General features: G+C 48.0%; 1 protein-coding gene across 1 annotated transcript in view; it reads right to left on the reverse strand.

Annotated features, from left to right (window-relative positions):
• Window positions 1-649: 649 nt before the first annotated feature.
• dchs1b (dachsous cadherin-related 1b) overlaps window positions 650-21793 on the reverse strand; it is a 61648-nt gene continuing 40504 nt past the window's right edge. Inside the window, exons 5-29 of the mRNA XM_058087053.2 lie at window positions 18236-18424; window positions 16556-16787; window positions 16182-16418; window positions 15048-16100; window positions 14788-14975; window positions 14614-14710; window positions 12644-12801; window positions 10681-11121; window positions 10321-10616; window positions 10137-10252; window positions 8997-9236; window positions 8795-8920; window positions 8515-8724; window positions 7983-8239; window positions 7698-7904; window positions 7221-7617; window positions 7019-7132; window positions 6734-6945; window positions 6509-6660; window positions 6127-6257; window positions 4767-5053; window positions 4479-4620; window positions 4218-4389; window positions 3576-3985; window positions 650-3506 (exon numbers count right to left, since the gene is read on the reverse strand). Coding sequence (XP_057943036.2) covers window positions 1468-3506; window positions 3576-3985; window positions 4218-4389; window positions 4479-4620; window positions 4767-5053; window positions 6127-6257; window positions 6509-6660; window positions 6734-6945; window positions 7019-7132; window positions 7221-7617; window positions 7698-7904; window positions 7983-8239; window positions 8515-8724; window positions 8795-8920; window positions 8997-9236; window positions 10137-10252; window positions 10321-10616; window positions 10681-11121; window positions 12644-12801; window positions 14614-14710; window positions 14788-14975; window positions 15048-16100; window positions 16182-16418; window positions 16556-16787; window positions 18236-18424 — 8103 coding nt within the window. The 3' untranslated portion in view covers window positions 650-1467. The remainder of the gene's footprint in view (window positions 3507-3575; window positions 3986-4217; window positions 4390-4478; window positions 4621-4766; window positions 5054-6126; window positions 6258-6508; window positions 6661-6733; window positions 6946-7018; window positions 7133-7220; window positions 7618-7697; window positions 7905-7982; window positions 8240-8514; window positions 8725-8794; window positions 8921-8996; window positions 9237-10136; window positions 10253-10320; window positions 10617-10680; window positions 11122-12643; window positions 12802-14613; window positions 14711-14787; window positions 14976-15047; window positions 16101-16181; window positions 16419-16555; window positions 16788-18235; window positions 18425-21793) is intronic.

Genomic DNA, 21793 nt, shown 5'->3' on the forward strand with positions numbered 1-21793 from the left:
GTCTTTGGGCGAGAGGCGGGGTACACCCTGGACTGGTGGCCAGCCAATCACAGGGCACATATAGACAAACAACCATTCACACTCACATTCATACCTATGGACAATTTGGAGTGGCCAATTAACCTAGCATGTTTTTGGAATGTGGGAGGAAACCGGAGTACCCGGAGAAAACCCACGCATGCACGGGGAGAACATGCAAACTCCACACAGAGATGGCCAAGGGTGGAATTGAACCCTGGTCTCCTAGCTGCGAGGTCTGCGCGCTAACCACTCGACCGCAGTGCCGCCCGCAATGCTTTTATGAAATACATATAAAAATAATTTGATTGTAAATATTAATAAATATTAGAATACATTTACATGTTATGAACTCTTGTAAGCACATTTTAAATCACGTATGCAATTTATTAAGGTCTACATCTAGTGTTTCTGCAGCATGCGGATCACTTACAAGGCTCTCACAAAATTATTTGAAATGTTCCCCCCCAAAATCCAAAAAAGGGCCTTCCCTTTCACAAAATCCTGTCCCTGAAACAGTATTTTATCAGCATTCATCATTCGCACTCACAGAACACTGATCAACGTCTCATCCAAGTCTTGAACAGAAAAAGTCAAAAAAGAAATCAAAGTCAGACTCCAGTTTGTCAAAAAGGATCAGTGGGGTATTTATTGTTTGCTTTATTTGCTTTAAATACGTGTACAGCGCTTTGTTTCTGTGTGCCTGACGCCTCCAAATCAAGTTGCTGGCTTGCAGAGTGTGGTGTCGATTCTTATGAAATCCTGTTTATGCTCATGTCAGGTGAGAACAAATACTGCTTGATGTTTGAGTACATTCATTCAACTTTTTGCATTCAGCTTTTTCCTTCCTGCTCGTGGGATAAGACAAGTTATGTTGTTGTGATGCTTTGCATATATGAACACCCAATGACCTTCGGAAGCACTTTCGTTGAAAAGACACAAAGGTGATCTGCTGGAGGAGCGGACGTGCACGGACCTGGTCATGGTTTGATCGTCAATTTGACAAAAATAATAAAATACAAAATTACCACAGCATCCCCTTTGTTCATATAAATAATGCTACCAAACACAAAAGTCTCTCACGAGCTAGAATCACAACAAAAACAAAAAAAAGAAAAGAAAATGTGACGTGAAACAGGCAATAATCTCCATGTCTGCTCCACATCGGCACGTCAATCAATCACTTTAATACTGAAACGTGTCCAATGTCCACAGACACAAAGACAGGGACAAGGTGCTCTCTGGCCAGCCAGCGAGGACACATGGACACTAGTGACACACTAAGTCCCTGATCAGTCCATCAAGGGGGCTAAGGGGCTGGTTCTGTCAACACACTCCACGCCCTGCAGTCCAACTGTCCAACGTTTCATTTTGTCCCTTGAAAAAGCAGAATGAAAAAGTCCCATCATGCTTTGTTTGTGTAACTGTTCTACGTTTTAAATACTTCCTTTATATTCTCATCTCATGATCAGGACTCCGGTCCAGTGAGGGCTCCCTGGCACTGATCATGGACGCTGAGGGCCCCTGGTTGACTCCAAAAGGAGAAACGGCGGGCGAACGGGCAGCCAGTGGAGACAGTGATGGAGAGAAGCTGGGGGACATGGCTGCTGATGAAATGGACCCCTCGTGACTGATGGGGGACCGCCTGAGCGATGCCAAATGGGGAAATGTCCGTCCAATCACAGGGACTTTTGGCGGAACCGACATGGCCCCTGGGTGTGCCACGGATGTGATGAGCGGCGGAGGATCGATTCTAGGTTTGGGGTCCATTTTGGGCTTGGGTTGGAAAGGCTGGCGGGGGTTCTGGTTCTGCTGGGCCGTCTCGTCTTTCAGCCGTGCAATCTCCGTGAAGACGTTGGCCAAAGGCTGAAACTGTGGGCACCAGTTGAGCAGGTAGTCCCAGTTGTAGCTTCCACGAAGCTCTTCGTCACTGGCAACAATAGCGGTGAGGGAACCATCCACTGCCGGTTTTCCATCCTCAGGGAAGGCATAATCTTTAGGGAGGGAGATGTTCAGGCCCCGACCAACCCCCAGGTACCCACCACCCTCGTCCCTGTAAACCGGGAGCTGTCCGGACAGCAAAGTCCCGCTCAGGCTGCCACCCAGCTTTTTGCCTTTGAACCAAGTGCTGCCTTCCAAGGCTGCTGGCTCACAGGAGACGTCAGAGAGCTGGTCGGCGTCCTGCTGAATGCCAGAGTCTGGTCCCCTGGCAGATATGTGCTCCTGCATGGACGAGGTGATGGAGGCCACACGGGGGTACTCGTTTATCATCCTGATTTCGTCATCCTCAGCCGCCTCGGCTGATCCTCTGCCACTGGAGTGAGATGGATCCAGAGAGCCCCCTCTTGTGTATGGACCCCCACCTCCACCACCCTGGTCTCCAACATAGCCTGGCAAGGCCTGGTGGTAGATTCTCTCCCCTGCTTGTCCTGGGCTGCAGTTGTCCAGGTTCTTCAGCGCATTCCCTGAGGCAACAGTTCTGTTACCAGCGTTCTGACCTTTCTTCCTCTTGCGTGACTTGACCAGAAACACCACCACCGCCATGACCACCAGCAGGACAATCACGCCCAGGGACACGGCAATGATGATGATTAGCAGGATGTTGACGTCAGGAGCCAGGCCAAAGCTGGTGTTGGTGACATCAATGGAGATCTGTGCTGTTGCAGTACGAGAAGTATCCAGAGGACTGTGAGCTTTCACGTCTAGCGTCATCGTCCTGGCTTCCCTTTTGGCCCGGCCCGAACCGCCACTGCTACCTGAGCTGTCCAGCTTGAGGAATATCACTCCGGTTGTTTTGTTCACCTCAAAGTAAGGCGAGCTTGTAGGGAAGGAGTAGAGCACAATACCGTCCACTCCTCCGTCCTCGTCACGAGCCGCAACTTGGCCGATGCTCTGACCTTTCTTGGCGTCCTCTGGAACCTCAAATGTGAAATCTGAGGATGTGAAAAATGGGTCGTACTCATCCTCACCCGTTACAAAAACCTGCACTGTCACAGTGGCCGAGTGGTTTCCAGCATCGACTGCCAAGGCAACAAAGTTAAAGGAATTGATTTTCTCAAAGTCAAAAGCATTTTTGCTCCGAATTTCTCCAGTGTTGGCATCCACAGAGAAGTCCTTTCCCGCCATGGACCGCTCCATCATGTAGTATTTCAGTTGTCCAAAGACCCCTGTGTCGTGGTCGATGGCGTGGAGAACGGTCACGGCAGAGCTTGCGGGTTGATTCTCTCTGATGCTTGCTGTTAGAACTTCCACGGGGAAGAAAGGATGATTGTCGTTGACGTCTTTAACCTCGATGATGACGGGAACGAGTGCAAAATGTCCCTGTCCATCTGTGGCCTGGATGATGACTGTGTGAGTGGGCTGGTGCTCACGGTCCAATGCCTGTTGAAGACGCAAGGCTCCGGTCCACTGGTCCACAGCAAATAAGTTGACCTCGTCCCCGGAGCTGATGGTGTACTGGACCTCTGCATTGGGAGCCGAGTCGGGATCTGGAGAAAGGCGATAAAAGCTCAATAAAATCAAAGACAGATGAGATGAAGGTCCAAAAAAGGACGTACCTGTGGCAGTCAGCCGTATGATCTCAGTACCCGCAGTGGCTCCTTCACTCAGCGACACCGTGTACTCTGCTCTGCCAAAGACGGGAGGATTATCATTCACATCGCTGATGGTGATCACGGCCGCCACGCTGGAGCTCTTTTGGGGAACGCCGCGATCCGACACCACCACGGTGAGGTTGTATAACGGCTTGCTTTCGAAATCCGCGCGCTCGGCCAGGAGCAGCGTGCCGATGGTTTGGAAGCCCCGCCCCTCTAGGAAACGCACGCTGCTCTCAATCTGAAACGCGTTGCCTTCGTTCCCGCTGGCAATGGCAAAGTCAAAGCCGCAGTTTTCTCGAGAAAGGTCACTATCGAAGGCCTCGAAAGTCAGGACTGTGGAGCCTGGGATGGTGTCCTCTGGAACAGTCGCCCTGTCACACATACAGTGGGGAAAATTAATATTTGATCTGATTTGGCTTATTTTGTAAGTTGACCGCCCAAAATCCCTACTGAGATGTGTGCAACCCTGGTGAGGAACTCCAAGAAGCGTCTGACCTCTTTGCTTGCCAACGAGGCTTTCTCACCAACTACTAAGCCATGTTTTGTATTGGAAGCAAATACTGGATTTATTTCCAAGTTGTAGCTTGATTGATAGATTCTGACCTGTACTCTGACTGGTGGAACACAGGAGCATTGTCATTCACATCAGCGATTTGGACCTGGACGGTAGTGAGGGTGGAATGCGAGGGTGATCCCCCGTCGCAAGCTTCAATGACAATGTTGACTGAAGGGCGTTCAGGGTCAAACTCAGCTCGGTGATTGATGAACAGCGTTCCTGGATGTGGAGAGCAAAGAGAGGGGGGTCAGTTATTTGTACTTCCCAAGTGGAACTCCATGTGACAAAGAGAGGAAGGGCTTGTCCACCGTTGTTGGGATCAACGTAGAATCCCTCCTGAGTTGACGACAGCACGCTGTAGGCAATCTTTCCATTCTCGCCAGAGTCCCTGTCGGTGGCTGTTACAGTGACGACCACGCTTCCTGCTGGCGTGTGCTCAGGTAGGGTCACCTGGGGGTGACCATTATATTTATTTAATTTTCGAGATACATTCTTTGACTAAACAAACCAACGCACCTATACAGTACAACCAAAATGTAACCTAAGAAAACATGAACAAAGATTGTAGTCATTCTTGACTGAAAAAAATGCCCTACCTGATAGAGGTCGTGGGTGAACGCAGGTACGTTGTCGTTAACATCCTCCACCACAATGGTAATATTGGCCTCCGTCTGGTGCTCGTTGTCCGTGGCTCTGACGGTCACAGTGTACCACGTCTTCTCCTCAAAATCCAGCGGCGCTGTGAGGGACACCCCTCCCGTGAAACGATCGATTCCAAACTTGCCCAAGGAGGTCGGGTCCAGGTGTAAAGAGTAGGACAGGGCGGGGCTGGAATCCACGTCGTTACCCGTCACAAGGGTGATCTCTGTGCCTATCAATGTATCTGATGGACAAAATCAATGTCAGCTGCTTGTAATACACAAGACAAAAAATCCTTGTGTTATGAACGAGTCCTATGACACGTATTTTAGTGTAAGAATCTCATACACAAAGGAACACTTATGAAGGACATATAAAATACTGTAATAAAAACACTAAATACAAAAATTTAATCAGACAATAGCCACATATACATGGAGCCAAATATCCCAATTGGATTCGGTTTATTTATTTTTAGTTTAGTTTATTTATTCGGTTTATTATTTATATCCTTTCCCCAATCCGATTGACGTATCTTGTTCCCGCTCAAACGGAAAGTTGTCAGGGTGCGTTCTTCTTCGTGGTGTTTTTCTTCTTCGTGGTGTTTTTCTTCTTCTGTTGTTTATTGGCGGTTGGCAAGCAGCTTTCGGTGTGCATTACCGCCATTATCTGTAGAACAGAATCTAAACCCTTCTATACGCCATTCACAAGTACAGTTTTTATTGAAAAAGAAAACATATATCTATATAAAACATGTCCCGAGTTTAATTGTAAAATATTAGCAAGAATTAATTTGATCTTTTCCTGTTTAAATTTATCCCGGGTGCGTTCTTTCAGCGCATGCTCAGATATGACGTAATTCAGTTTCAAAAATGGAGGCGAGGAATCGGCACTGGACTGCTGCGGAAACTTTGTTTTTGATTCAAACTAAATTGCAAGACTGGACGAACAAAAAGGTCGCCATACGGAGTTATTCCAACAAGTGAAAAACTACTTGGAAAAACTCGGGGAAGCCAGTATCACGTGATGTTGATGTTTACGCTTTACTGCGCACGCTCCATTGACTATTCTGTTTGAATATAGCAGCACATCTAGACAAGAGACTAGAATATTCATTTCCATGTATACCATTGTTTTCGGAAAAGTCATTCGGAAAGAGGAAAAACTCCTCAAAAGAACAAAAAATACCAAACAGCACATTTTTAACAGGATTTTCACGTTCTGTGTCTTGAGTGGGGATGTTCCTGACTAAAAAACATGATCATAAACACATGTACCATTACACCCCTAATGTATGTGAGGAAAAGATGTAATTACTTTCTGAGATGCGTATTTCCTGTGGCAAGGGAATAGTGGGACTGTTGTCATTCTGGTCAACAATGATGACTGTCAGTGTGGCAGAACCCGCCAGTCTTGGACTTCCTCTGTCTGTCGCTGTCAGTACCAGCCTGTGGTTGGAGGATAAATGTTATTATACATTATAACCAGTAGACTGTATCCATTTTGTACATTAAGTATGCTCCAAGCAATGCAGTGTAGGTCAATATCGCTAAACAATCTGATCAAAACATCTCAGCATTACACTCATTTGCATTTTCACCTGAATTTAATATATATCTCATTCATAATCCTTTCTTTTTAAATAATAAGACGAAGACCAATAAAAAAAAAAAGCTGCCAGCTGTAATTGTCTCCTCACTTGGTCTGGGTAAAGATCTCTCTGTCCATGATGGCCGCTGTGGTGATGCTTCCCGTCATGGGGTCAATCTTAAACAGGCCGCTCATGTCTGATGATTGGATGGAGTAAGTCACCTGACCATTCTGGCCTTGATCCACATCCTCAGCCACCACCTGGAAATGAATAAATGTGAAACTCAGAAGGCTTAAAACCCCAGAGGGTCCAGAAGGTAGTTGGCACTGGTACCTGTATGATGGGCAGCTCATATCCCTGGGCCTCCCTCATGTAAGCCACGTAATTCTGCAGCTGAAAGCGGGGAAGGTTGTCGTTGACGTCTTGCAGCATCAGGTTTATGCCCAAAAATGAGGTAGAGGACACCGTTTCAGCCTTGACGACTATTCGGAGTCTGGGCGAGTCCTCAAAGTCCAGCCCCTTAGAGCTCTGCACCCAGATTTCACCTGGAGGACACGCAGTTGAGTGAGTTGTGTTGAGATGATGGTGAAGGATTTAGCACAAAAGAGCAGTGGTCACCTGTGGACGAGCTGATACTGAAGGCCTGCTGTCTGTTCCCGCTGAAGATGCTGTAGCTGATCCCCTTGCGTGTTCCGTCTGGATACTGGGCCTGAGCCTGAGCCACAGCTGTGCCTGGTTTATGATAGAAAAACCATGAAAAAGCTCAGTCGATAATACTTGAGACAATCCGCTTCAAGTTGCTAATAAGACAACGTCAGACCTTTTGCCGCGTTCTCCTGTATGCTGACGTCTCGTGCATTCCTGGAGAAGCGGATGCCACTGTACAGCACCTCCTTCACGAAGATCACCACCACCCCCTGAGCCGACTGTGCAGGTGTGCCCTGGTCCATGGCCTCCACGATGAGCGTCCTCTGGGCCTGGGTCAGTGTCTCCAGCGGCTCCGTAGCCTGGATCTGCCCCGTCAGAGAGTTGATGCTGAAGCCCTTCACTGGTGCAGCAAAACGATAAAACACAGAACCGTTTGCTCCAAAGTCCTTGTCCTCGGCCTTCATGGTTGCCAGAACGTGCTGGGACCGCCTGCTGGACACTTCAATGACCATCGGATCCTGAATAAAGACGGGCGTGTTGTCGTTGACGTCAGTGATGGTGACCGTCACCTGCAAAGGGAGGTTGACAAGGTGAAGTCAGGATCTTTCACAGCCTATTTATCACTCCAGATACCTCCTCCTGCTTTTACCTGAGCGGAGGTGTTCCTGGGTGACGCTGGTGAAAGATCAACAGCGAGGACCTGGAAGCTGTACGACGCCTGTCTTTCCCGGTCTAGTGGCGCGGATGTGGTGATGCGACCGGTGTGCTCATCCACCGCGAACGCTCCTTGTGCCTCCTGGCTGAGAAAATACAGAACTTTCCCATTCAGGTCATCATCGGCATCTGTTGCTGACACCTGGAGACACATTAAGTATGTGACTTGGATGCAGGAGGAGAACGATGGCAAGGAGGTGCGTGATCAGCATCTTCCTACCGTCAGGACTTGAGATCCTTCCGCTGCATCCTCTGATACATCAGCAGTGTAGCTACTTCTGGCAAACGTAGGGCTGTTGTCGTTGACGTCCATCACTCTGACCTCCACCGTGACCACAGTGCTGAGAGAGGGGCTACCCCGGTCTGCTGCCACCACCTCCAGGGTGTACCCAGCTCTCTTCTCCCTGTCCAGCCCCCGTGAGGTGGACAGGACTCCCATGCTGGCATGGAGCTGGAAATCCCCATCTGGATCTCCAGCTGGATGTAGGCAAGGAAAAATGTTTTGTACAAGTACTAGAGAACGAGGGCTAGCTAACTATGCCAACTCTGAATTCAGAAGGAGAAGATGCCAGAGAAGTAGAAGACTCTTTTTAAAGTCAGACAGGGAAAAGTCCAGAGCCAGACTTGTGTTGAGTGTGTGGATGTGCTTTATATGTTGGAGATCAACGCCAAAAACAATACAAGCCAACCAAGTCCCCCTTTAAATCCATTCTAATGAAAGACTTGGCGAAGACGCATGGAACGACTCTTACCGGTGATCCTGTACTCCAGCTCTCCGCCAGGACCAGAATCGGGGTCCGTGGCCTTGAGGAAACAAAGCTCTACGGGGGCCTGGTTCTCCGGCACCTCCAGTCCGTACCACGGTTTGGCAAAGACCGGGGCATTGTCGTTGACGTCCTGCACCTGCACTCGGACCACCGCCTTGGCAAAGTTAGGGGGTAGGCCTCCGTCGCGGGCGTAGACTGGCATGGAGAGGGGTCGTCGTTAGCGAGAGAACACCTGCTTGTGGCTATTCCCAATTGAGTTCAGTACCAGTGAGTATGTAGTGATCACGGAGCTCTTTGTCCAATTCCTTGGTGGTGGTGATGACACCAGTTGAAGGGTTGATAACGAAACCTTCCTCCGTCACCCCCCCAAAGGTCACGTGACCGTTAGAACCTGCATGAGAACACACATGAATAAATAATGCGCACACAAACAAGCTACCTCTTTGTGTCGCACTGAATGGCCTCACCTTGATCTTTGTCTGTGGCCACCACTGTCAGCACCGTGGTGCCCGGTCCTTGGTTCTCCAGCACGTGAGTCTCAAACTCAGCCTTCTGGAATACAGGAGCCTCGTCGTTCACGTCAATGACCTGCACTGAAAGCACCTGGGAGGCGGAGAGCGCAGGTACGCCATGATCCTCCGCCACAATGGTCAAATTGAAGACCTCCTGTTCCTCTCGGTCGAGGGCTTTCAGAATGGACAGAGAGCCTGCAGAGCAGCAAGAAAGGAGATGATGTCACTTTTAATCTCGTATGGGAATAGTTTTGTTTATGAGTGTGTTCCGATTGCTTGCAGAATGTTTGAAACAAAAGCAGTAAAGACCTTCAGTCCAGCTTTGTTTACATTTATTTCTCATACAACCATTTTTGTTTTCATTCCATTTTTTTCTTTCAAAATTGCCATCTAATTAAAAATGTGACTTTATACTAAAAAAATATATATTTTTAAATGTCTAATGTTAAAGCTGAATAGAGTCTGAGAAAACAAACCACAAGCGAACACGACTCACACCCAAAAAGACTCAAGCATCTGCAAGCTGCATTAAGCGAGTCCCAGTCCCTAATCTCAGCCTGACCACACTCCTACGGCCTTACTGGGACGGTGATGAGCTGACGCGTGAGGCGTCGAAGGCTGGCCGCCTCCCTAAACCAAATAAAGATCCGTTCCCGTGAACGAATCCATGGAGAAAATGAAAAAAAGAGTGAAATATTACGCCTGAAAAGTCATCCAGTGCAGACGTTTGTGAGGCTTATGAGTATTTTAACACTTATGGCTCTCGAGTGAATAAGCTGCCTTATGGAACTTTTGTGATTATCTGAAAGGCATGAAAGTCCATATGCTCAGTTGAACGATTCAACACAGAATCGCAGGGAATCTGACTCAAACCACACTCTTGGATTTATTCAATGGACTGTTTCCATACTGTTCCTTCATGCATCAATTATCATCTTTTTTGTTTTTTTTCTGGGCGGTGGAAGTGTTTGTCGTCCAACATAAAGGTTGCGGGTTCGAAGGTCAGTCCCCCCATAAGCGTATCAAGCACACCTTCAGTAAGATCCTTACTACTTTTCCATTTGTTTGTTTTGTCTCCTGCTTTCAGAGGCTCACCTGTGTTTGGGTTCAGGCTGAAGCGACCGGCGCTGTTTCCTGCCTGGATTCTGTAGGAAACTCTGCCATTTTCACCTTCATCTGCATCTCGGGCCATCACGTACAAAATCACAAAGCTGCCCAGAAAAAAGAGAGCATCGAATGACATGACAGTTGAATTCTTAGATGTTCTGTCCTCACCTACCCGACAGGCTGGTCCTCCATAACGCTGACAGCAGACGGCGAGCTGAAGACGGGAGCGTTGTCGTTTTCATCAGTGACAAACACTCTCGCGGTGACCGAACCCCAGCGCCTCTGCGAAGGATCTGCTGCCTGGTCTGTGGCCCGCACCACCAGGTAAAGAGAGGATGTGGTCTCGTGGTCTAACTTCTGCCCAAGGGTCAGGACACCGCTGATGGGGTCCAGTCTCAGGAGGTCGCCACTCTCTGGCCAGTTGTGCTCGATGGAGTAACGCAGCTCGCTGTTGGGGCCACTACCATCCTGGACAGAGACGCCGCAGTTCTCTTTAATCCAAAAAAACCCATGAATACTCTTTGTGTCGTACCTGGTCCACAGCCTGGAAGGTGTATATGGAGGACTCAGGATGGAGGTTCTCAGGGATCACGATGGTTACTGGGTCCTCTGTGAACTGTGGTGAGTGGTCGTTGCTATCCTGCACGTTGATGGTCAGCTTCACCAGATGGCTGCTGGGAAACGCCCTGGAGAAGTCTGATACCTCGATGTGCAGCGTGTACTTGGACCCCTTCTCGTAGTCCAGCTCCTGAACCAGGTACACATCCCCCTTCAGATGGTCCACCATGAACGTCCCGTCCTGGTCCGTCCCTCCCACCACCAGGTAGGTGACCTGGCCTTCCAGCACGGCAGCTTCGTGGAGCTCATGGGAACGGACCGACCCGATAACCGAGCCCGGGGGGGCGCCTTCCACCGTGTTCAGGGTCATGGAGAGCACGTTGGGTTTAGGGGTGGACTTGGAGGAGCTCACAACCTGAAAAAAACAAGTAGAGCGAGCAATATCAGCATTTGTCACGCAATGACTGGCTGCTCCAGTCGGTACATCATCATGATGAACAACATCTTTATTTCCACAAGGATGAAGGTAACATGTTTAGGCCAGTGTTGCATCTGGTCCAGGATCTGGATTATTTAGGGACTGTGAAAAGCATGCGGCTATGAGCCCTCAGGCCAGACCAGCCTGAAAGTAGCCTTGAGCTGAAGTCTGGTTTTGTTTTGTTCTTATGAAGACAATGACCCCCCCCCCCCCCCCCCCCCCCCCCACCGGCAGGAAGACATTGTGTGCAATTTATTTCCAGTGAATGCATTCTTGCTTGATTGGCCTTTTTTGTTTTACAAAATAATGAAGGAGGTCCAAGATCCAAAGCAGCAACGTGATAAAAGAGTCCTGATCTAATAGACAAACATTACCAGTTTAAAGTTTCAAGACACTTTCCGATGCTGTCGTTCAACAGGGACTGTATCAGTAGGAATTTTGACCATATAACAAATTATGAATGAGATTTGTTATTAGATATTACTAGCTAGGAGTGTCACCTTTAACACAAAGCTACTGACAGACGCTGTCAGTCAAAAGGTTAGAGATGCTTTGTCATGCTGTCCAATGACAAGGTGTCTGGTTGACACTGTTGACTGGTACTGTACATTGGCTTGATTTTTATATCAGCATTTTTCCTGTCTGTGGAAAATGTTTTAAAGCAGCATGCATGGTCAAAGACAACCCCAGTGTATGGCACAGGGCATCTGCTAACAGAAACATAAAATAAACATTGGGCAAAAATACAAACATGTTCTAATAATAACTATAAGGTCAAATGGAAAGATTGCACCATATGTCATAGGACTACTTTTCCTCAGATTTCCTTGTGTGATACAAAAACTAGTGTGAATGTATCATTAGCGTAGCATCGGCATGTTCAGAATACACGTCGCCTGTGCTCACTACCATATTCCCTTCGCCCTCGGAGCTATGCACTGCAGCTGGCTCTCATCACACATCATCTGGGAGCGTCTGATTGCGAGGTGCCTGTTTCTCCTCTGTTTAATCCCTCTGTCGCATCAGCAGGGTAGACGGTGGGTGAGGGGGGCGGGGGGTCCAAGACAACCCTGCCACCCCCAGCCACCTTCTCCTGAGATTAGCAAAAGACTGCTCCCAGCTAATCGCCCCGCTGTGGCTGAATGGCTGCGTGCCAGAAGGCTGAAAAGCAGATACTGTGTGTTGATGTGCGGGATTGACCCTTCAGTGGAAGTTCACTACAATAACTCAGTCCAGATCAGCCCCCTCCTCCTGTCGCTTGGGGTTCCTCACCTGAGGTTCTGGTTACTGTACTAACCTGCGTGGCAGGAAACACTCCTGATATTGGAGATGTTAGGCTTCTCATATTGACTTCGTTCTCCAATTCTTTTGACAACAGAAGCAGCAAGACGATAAAAAGGCGGCAGTGACACTGGCTGTGTTTTTTTTTTTTTTGCAGAGACGACAGATTTGTGATTACTTGTATCCGCAGCTGGCAGGTGGAGCTGAGGCTCGGCGCACCGTGGTCAGCGGCGGTCACGGTCAAGGCGTACTCGGCCCTCTCCGCCCATCTGAGGGGGGATGCTGTTCGAAGCTCCCCGGTGGATGGATTTAAGGAGAAGCGCTCGGCTCTGGGACCTTGAGACGATGCAACAGAAATTACAGTTAGGATGACACAAAAAATGTATTGCCTGAAAATCAATTCTAAAACTAACCAGCAGCCGGTGCAGGGAGGTAAGAATTGGAGTCCCTATTTTTGGTTCCAGACTTCTGGACTAACTGCAAGCGAGAGAGTGCATTGTGGCTTATTCCAATCTAAAGTGTATTACTAATTTAGTAATAAATAATTTAGTAAATAAATTTGTCTATTAGAGATCACTGCCTGTTGTGCCACCGAGTCTGCAGGACGTACGTCATTCTTGAAGGGGCCCTAAAAGGGGCTCACCGTGATTAAGGAAGTTAACCTCAGTCTTCCCCTCAGTGAGCTTTAAAAACATCCAGGCTTTAACGTCACGTAATCACTCGAGAATGGGTGTCGGGGGGGATGGTGATTTTTTGTGAGTGGCAATTTGGGAGTCATCAGCATAAAAGTGATCGGAGATGCTATGCTCTCTAAATATCGCACTAAAGCAAGTAGACAGACAAAGAGAATGGGTCCAAGAATTCATCTCTGGGGGACTCCACCTCACTGTGGAGTGGGTGAAAACCCACACACACCAGCATACCCCCACGATCCGAATGAGGATTAAGCAGTATAGAAAATTGATGGATGGATGGATGGGGGCCATACTTTGCCCACGCCTCCTAAAAAGAGGGACTGGGTCAGTGGTTGACCTGGTGGGACTGGTGGCCAGAGACAGAGGCTGAAGCTGACTTAAAAAACGTGAGTGCACTGTGTTGATGTGGATAAATTACTATCAGTATTGGCTCAAATAGACACAACCATATCGTTAAAAAAAAAAGGTCAGGACCTGCCCAGTTAAGCAGCCAGAAGACAGAGCGTATACAAAGCTTGTTGTGATGTCCAATAATGGGCACCAACCAGGCACCAACGAAAGTCACCATGAAGTCCCACGGACCATTTTGGGCGAAATACTCTTTCATAATGTTGTCTTGTTTATATCAATATTGTCATTGATTTTTCAGTGAAACTAATGTTATTTTACTCATTTACCGTAATGAATGTGGCCAATGACGTACTATAGAGCAAGTCCTAAAATGTATTCATGACTTTTAAGTCATTTTTACATTCATTCATTCATTTTCTACCGCTTATCCTCACGAGGGTCGCGGGGTTGCTAATCGCAGCCAATCGTAGGGCACATATAGACAAACAACCATTCACACTCACATTCATACCTATGGACAATTTGGAGTCGCCAATTAACCTAGCATGTTTTTGGAATGTGGAAAGAGTCCCCGCATTAGCCCACTAGAACACTCATGACGCAAACGGATGCTACTCGCATGTTGCTGGATCTGCTATGTTTACTGTTATTTGGTAACTTCGGCGCCTTAACATGCATGCACATCAGGGGTCCCCAACACAAAGTTAGCCCCACAAATTCAGTTTAAAAAATGGCCCCTGCCACCAGTTTCACCAACCATCACTGAAAATCGGTGGAGACTTCTGACATGAAAGGATACACAAACAAATTCCCATGTGCTCATGTTCACATGTTTGAAGAATTTGGACACCAAATGCAAAACAGACAAAAACGAATTGTGAAGCATTTCAGCCTACATCATAGGATTCCCACAAAACTGTAAGGTTGTATTGAGCTCCACAATGATCATCATAATTGAACAGCAAGGGCGGGGGGGTTGTGTTATTAGGTATTTTATATCATGTTATTAAGTCATCTGCTGCCCAATTTTCTGTACATTGTGGGTTCATAATTACATTCCTAAATGACAAGACTTGTATATGAAATGTAGGTGTGACCTTACCTGATAGGGAGTAGTAGATGGTACCGTTTTCGCCCTCATCAGGGTCTTTAGCTGATAGGGTTCCCAAAATGGTGCCAGAGGAAAGCCCCTCGTTCACCTACAATGAAGAATTGAACCATCATCTTAGGAGACAGATATATAAAACTAATCCAAGCAGAATTTGGACCCTCTCACCTGAAAGATGAGTTCCCTGTCTGGCCGGGCGTGTGTGAAGGTTGGGGTGTGGTCGTTGTCGTCCAGCACGGTGATGTGAGCGGTGCCGGTGGCGCTGCGTGGAGGCGTGCCCCCGTCCTGCACCACCACAACAAGCTGGTAGCTGGACTGCTGCTCCCTGTCCAGGGCAAGGCGAGTACTGATCTCCCCTGCAAGAGAAGATCCACAACTGTGATGACAACAAAGAGTACCTGCAGTGTGTATTCAGCGTCCATCTTCACCTGTCTGGGAGTTGACTTGGAAGTGTTTGTCGGCGTGCAGTAGCCTGTATGCAAGCCGAGCGTTTGGTCCCGCATCTCGGTCTGTCGCAGACACCCTACCGAAGCCTGTCCCTGCTAGCAGGTTCTCCCGGACCGCCAGGAACACCCTATCCTGGCTGAGCCGAGGGGAGTTGTCGTTCTCGTCCGTCACCGCCACCCTGACTGTGGCGCTGCCGGTTCTTCCCACCCCTCCTTGACCCGAGGTGGCCAGGACCGTCAGCAGGTACACGTCCTTGACCTCTCGGTCCAGCGAGCTTCGCACAAACAGCCAACCGCTATCTGGCATGATGCCAAAGCCGGCGGCATCCCCATCCGGTCTGAGGCGGTAGGACATGGAGGAAGAGGAGGAAGCGCTTCCTCCACTCCCAGATGATTCTCTGTTGAGCGCACGTACCTGGAGGAAGCGCGCGTTGAGAGGCATGTTCTCTTTTAATTCGACGCGGTACGTCAGGGTGTCAAAGTGGGGGCCTTGAGCGTCCTGTGCCTGGATGTGAACCACCAGGGTGAAGGTGGCACTCAGCTGTGGTGCTCCACCATCTTTGGCCACCACCTGAAGGTCATAGCGAGGGACACTTTCATACGACAGACCCCCAATCAATCGTACCTGCCCGCTGCCTCTATCTACGCCAAACGTCCTCTGGCCGCTGCTGCCTGCGACCCCAGCAGACACCAGGTCGAAGCTGAGCTGGCCGTTATGACCAGAATCCTTGTCTGAGGCCTGAATGCGGTAGATAACGGTGCCCATCTTGGTGATCTCAGGCAGGAGGAGGGACTCGGACGATGACGGTAGGAAGGTGGGGGCGTTGTCATTCACATCAGAGATGGTTATGTGTACACGACTGGTCCCAAAGGCAGGAGGGGAGCCGAAGCGTGCCTGAATCTCCAGGTCAAGTCTGGAGCAGGTCTCATGGTCCAAAGGAAGAGCGGTGCGGATGGTTCCGGATGCACTGTCCACTGTGAAGTACCCATCAGGATCTCCAGAGGAAATGGAGTAGAAGATATCTTTCGAAGCAGCTGAAGTAACAACATGAAGATCATTAGAGAGGAACGCTTTGTACCAAACTAAAACCTGCAACTGAGATCATGTTTCCTGACCCGTCTTTGTTGCAGCACGGACCATGCCAACCGCGGTCCCCCTGAGGACATCCTCAGAGACGGTGAAGAAATACTGTGCCTGCTCAAACACTGGGGAGGACATTGAGCCCCCCACCACGCTCACGTTCACCCTGGCGTTGACTGGCGCCATCAGACCACCACCGTCCTCGGCCGATATTACCATGGAGATGACCGTGTTGGCTTTGCCATGGAGTGAGCGCGAGAGCGAAATCACACCTGAGGACCACAAACATCAGGACTCTTCACTGTGTTTGAAGGTGACATTACTGGAATAACGTCTGCCAAGCTGTACCGTTCATGGTAGTAAGGTTTGGAACCCTGGTCTGGTACCCTTTACAATGCCTTTACAGTACCTGTGTCTTTGTTGAGGGTGAAGAAGGCAGAACCTCCCCCGGCCACCATGCGGTACGTCAACCGGCCGTTTTCCCCAGCATCCGGATCATTGGCTGTTACCTTGACGATGGAGGTTCCGGGGGCGCTGTGGGCGCTGAGGCTGACCGTGTATAGGACCGGGTAGAAGGAGGGCCGGTTGTCATTGATGTCTGCCACCAGCACCCTGACACGGGCCGATGAGCTGAGACCGCCCTTAAAAGGCAGAAGAAAGAATTTGAGCTGAGCAGTCAGGACCGCGCCAATATTAAAAAGCTTATCTAGAATCAGGGAGGACGATCATGAAAGAATATCCTCCCTTGATGCACCATTTCATGCATTCAGACAGCAAACCACTCGGTTTCAGCTTGAGCAACAATGCAGCACTTTCATGTCAACAAGCCATGCCAGAAAAGTGTCTGCAGTCGACAGAATCCCAAATAAAACCTGCGGCCAATCAGTCGCAGTCCATGAAGGAGACCAGTTTGCTACACATTAGCCTTGCATTTGCAGGCTTTGTTTTACGAGGCCAATAAAGTTAAGTTGGTCTTCTTTCACCAACACTTTAGAACTCATTTCCAAATCCCACTTATGCAGTTTTTCCAAGAAGATTTCACCAAAGTCTTCTTGTCTGGCGGATTTGTTTCTTGCAAAGAACAAATCCCAATAATCTTCTGCATACTTAAGTGGAGACACTGCCTCGTCGATTTGCGTCGTATTAAAAAGTATTATTGAATGACCTAAATTACAGCTGCTGAAGTTTGATTTTGACTTTTAGATCATCTGTACCAGAAACTCTGATTATGAATCCATGTACCATTACATTGATAAATATGTTGAAGGTATTTGCTCAATTGTGCTAGCTAAAGATATAAGCTAAAACAAACACATAGTCTCACAGACAAAAGCTACACGCACCCACACAAAAAAGGACTAATGTGACAACTGACAGTTAAGGTGGAAACATCAAGTACGCATATGACAGCTTGCTTTGCCACAAAGTGTAAAGGAAAAGACGCCCTGATGCCCCTGCAAAGGAAAGATGCCTTGATGCCCCAGCGAAGCCTTGATGCCCCTGCAAAGGAAAGATGCCTTGATGCCACAGCGAACAAACGAAAGGAGAAACACCATGAAAGCGGTTCAAGCAAGGGCAGTGGCGAAAGCTGATTAGTTCAGGACTCCAGCCTTGAGTGTATAAAAGACCGGGCAGGGAAGGGAAGGGTGCTTTTTTGCAGCTGTGCTGTAATAAGACCCGCTTACTTGTAGACATACAGGGACTGCAGATAAGCCCGGACGTCTGTATTAGGTATTGTTGTCAGGAATAAATAATCTGGTTCTTTAAGATTCCCTCATTCTCTATTCGAAACCCACTTAAAGTCCTCAGGGGGAGGATTTCTACAACGTATGTACTCCATTGGATGTATGAACAATAATTGCAGTATTACTTTCAATGCAGCTCCGTAGTTGCTAGTTTTACCCACATGTCTTTTTGATGCCTTTTATTGGTCGTTTATCTCTTTTAATTTGTCTCCAGCCTGTAGCTTTGATCACAAGGAGCACCACACACCCACCAGGCCAACTTTTATCTCTTTGGTCTCCTCAGAGGTCTGCTGTGGTTTATAAGAAGTATTTTGAGTTATTTAGACATCCAAACTTCTTCTCACCCCATCTGTTGCAGTGACTGTCAAGTCAAATTTGTCCAGTCCGTCGTCGCGGTCCAAAGTGTTTCTGGTGCACAGCTGCCCGGTCTCTTTGTTTACGGTGAAATGAGAGGGTGGCGCCCCACCAGAGCTGGAAGTCAAGGCATAGGACACGGCGCCAAAGGATCCACGGTCATCATCTGTGGCGGACACCTGGAAGGAGAAGACATGTGAGGTGAGATCTTTCCGAAGGATGCTTTTTAATTACGGCAAAGGGTCTGCGCTGAAGACCCCCACCCCGCTGTGTCACAAGGTTACATCCTATTCAAGGGTCCTACTGTTATCACAGCAAAGTCCAATAACACAGTCAGACCCGCAGGCTCACTTTGCCTGCACTTGTCCAAACATCTCAACGCAAGGAACTACTTGTTGCAAACGCCAGCGAGCCACAAAAGCAGCCATTCTTCTTCAGACACCAGAAATATACTTTCCGCCCATGAATGACAGTCACGACCGATAACCATCTAGCTAAAAGTCTAGATGTCCAACGCAACTCTTAAAGTTCGCACAGATGCACCCCTTACAAAAATAAAGATCTACATGCATTGGGGGTAAGTAGTGAGCCACCAGAACCAGCAGATGGATTTTTTGAGGTCATATGGCCTTGGTAGGGGTTTGCACTCTTCTGAGTGGAATTCTAGTTTCTTCTAGGTTTGCATTGAAGTCAAAATGTCAGAAGAAACACAGAAAGATAAGAGAAGGATGCAAAGGGAAGGTGATGAGAGAAGGAGGAAACTGAAGCCCTTTGACCTTTGGGGGTGTGGGCCAGGTTCAGGGGTTAACAGAGACACTTAAATGGGTTCTGAGGGGTCAAGTGACAAAGTGGTTTATGGTAAGCACAAAGACTAACAGAAAAGACCAGCATCTTCACCTTTGACCGCTACATTGAAGTCATCCAGACGTGTAGCGACCATCACATGGACATTTAAGTTTTTCCTTGAAATACCGTTGCAGTATTAGGAGTTTTCTTGTTTGAAATAATCATCAAGAATTAGACACGCCTGGGTCTTGAGAAGAATGTTGGACCACCGTAGCAGAGGCCCCCTCCATGTCCCACCAGCACGTCTTTGTTATCACTCAGAAGCATCTTAGCTAAGTCTGGTTGGCGGGACAATGTTGAAGCTATCACATGGGATCTACAGGATCATGTGCGACTATGTGCATGTGGATTAACCACCTGCGCTGATGACATCACCATGACCACCCCTCGTAAAATCGAATTAGCAGGACATACATCAGTCACAGTTTCAGCTAAAATGAAAGGAAAGGTATACAAAACTGTGGTGAGACCAGCCATGTTGTTTGGTCCAGAGAGGAAAAGACAGGAATCAAGACTGGAGGTTGCTGAGGTTCTCATTGGGAGTGACCAGGATGGATAGGATCAGAAACTTAACATCAAGGAGTGTTTTACTGAATCCACATGACGACTAATATTCTGGGAAGTCTTTCTACCGGGTTTGTGGGATCTGTGATCCATTCATGATGTCAAGTTGAAGATCCATTTTTTTCCGAAGGTACATGAAGGTACCTCAAGAAGTGTAGTGATGGAAGTGTTCCATTTGAGACAAAGCACAGTTCTTCCGCACCAAACTTGCCAAACGTTCCTAGAAGTGTTCCCACAAAGTTGAAAGCAGACAATTTGTCCAAACAGTCTCGGTCTTGTAAGGTTTCTGGTGGATCAGGTGGAAGTGTTTAATGTTTTGCGAGCCTTTCACTGCAACCTGCGTGCAAGTTTCACCACGTAAGACAGCGGTCACAACCTTTTAACGCTGACATTTTTCAGGGAGGTCAAACTTGATGTTGGAACCGTGTGGTGAACCAAGAGGTAGTGTAGTGTATTTATGGCCGTGAAGTGAATGGCTGCCTGGATGGGGGTAAACACGCAACACGGTTGATGATTTAAAAGCAGCCTTTCATGTGTTTATTTGTCAGCAAAGTAAAGCACACGCCAGCGGAATGTGGCTAGTTCTATCACAGATGTACTGTTTCCTCCTCGGCCTGGCAGCTGTATACTGGCTTTTACTTTATCGTCAGGGAAAAACAAGAAAATCAGCGTGAACTGTATCAGCAACATCATCTCCTCACACAAACATCTGCACACCATGTGGACACGCAACATCAATCTAAGCAACAAGCTCCCCGCTTATGCTTTTATGTACGTTAGGATTTATTCACTGGTACTTTTTGGAAGGCAACAAAGTGCAAAACAGCCCCCAAAACAACAAACAGGTGATGTAAGAGAGCGCATGGGACCAGCGTACATCATGAAGTGTCCATGGGAGGGCGGGGTGAGGGATGCGGGGGGGAGTTTTGCTCATTCAGACAGAACATCTTAAGGGCACTAAGTCTGGGTTCATAAATCATTCATTCATTCATTTTCTACCGATTTTCCTCACGAGGGTCGCAGGGTTGCTGGAGCCTATTCCAGCTGTCTTTGGGCGAGAGGCGGGGTACACCCTGGACTGGTCGCCAGCCAATCACAGGGCACATATAGACAAACAACCATTCACATTCATACCTATGGACAATTTGGAGTGGCCAATTAACCTAGCATGTTTTTGGAATGTGGGAGGAAACCGGAGTACCCGGAGAAAACCCACGCATGCACGGGGAGAACATGCAAACTCCACACAGAGATGGCCGAGGGTGGAATTGAACCATGGTTGAAGTCTGCGCGCTAACCACTCGACCGCCGTGCCTCCAGTTTATAAATCAAAATGAATTAATTAATCACACAATAAATGAAAATGAATGTGATCATTTTGCCGGTCTCAATATATTGCCATTTGCCAAATATTCCTATGAGAAAAAGTTAGAATTTTATGGGAATAAAGTCCAAATATTACGAGAAGTTTACAAAAACGATTTAAGAAGAAAAAGCAAAAAAATGAGTCAAAAAGCCTGTATCACACAAAATATCAAAGCGGCCCCTGCATCTTTTCATGGCCCCCGCTGGACAGTTTGTATTAAGAGTAGGGAACAAGTGGAGGAGATGCTAGAAGAGTGGAGGTTTGCCCTGGAAAGGAGAGGAATGAAGATTAGCCGCAGCAAGACAGAGTATATGTGTGGGAATGAGAGGGACCCAAGTGGAAGAGTGAGGTTACAGTGAGACGAGATACAGAAGGTGGATAATTTTAAGTACTTGGTCAACAATGGAGATGGTGAAAAGGAGGTGAAGAAGCGTGTACAGGCAGGATGGAACGGATGGAGAAAGGAAGGGTATACAAAACTGTGGTGAGACCAGCCATGTTGTTTGGTCTAGAGACAGTGCCACTGAGGAAAAGACAGGAAGCAGAACTGGAGCTAGCAGAGATGAGGATGCTGAGGTTCTCATTGGGAGTGACCAGGATGGATAGGATCAGGAACGAGTACATCAGAGGGACATTCCATGTTAGAGGCCTTGGAGATAAAGTTCTTTAGGCCAGACTGAGATGGTTGGGAGATAGTGAATATATTGGTAGAAGGATGCTGCCAGGTAGGAGGCGTAGAGGAACACCAAAGAGGAGGTTTATGGATGTAGTG

The sequence above is a fragment of the Doryrhamphus excisus genome, linkage group LG21, assembly GCF_037039965.1.
Source record: "Doryrhamphus excisus strain RoL-2023G ecotype Guam linkage group LG21, RoL_Dexc_Guam_v1.1, whole genome shotgun sequence".
In the NCBI taxonomy this organism is placed as follows: Eukaryota; Metazoa; Chordata; class Actinopteri; order Syngnathiformes; family Syngnathidae; genus Doryrhamphus; species Doryrhamphus excisus.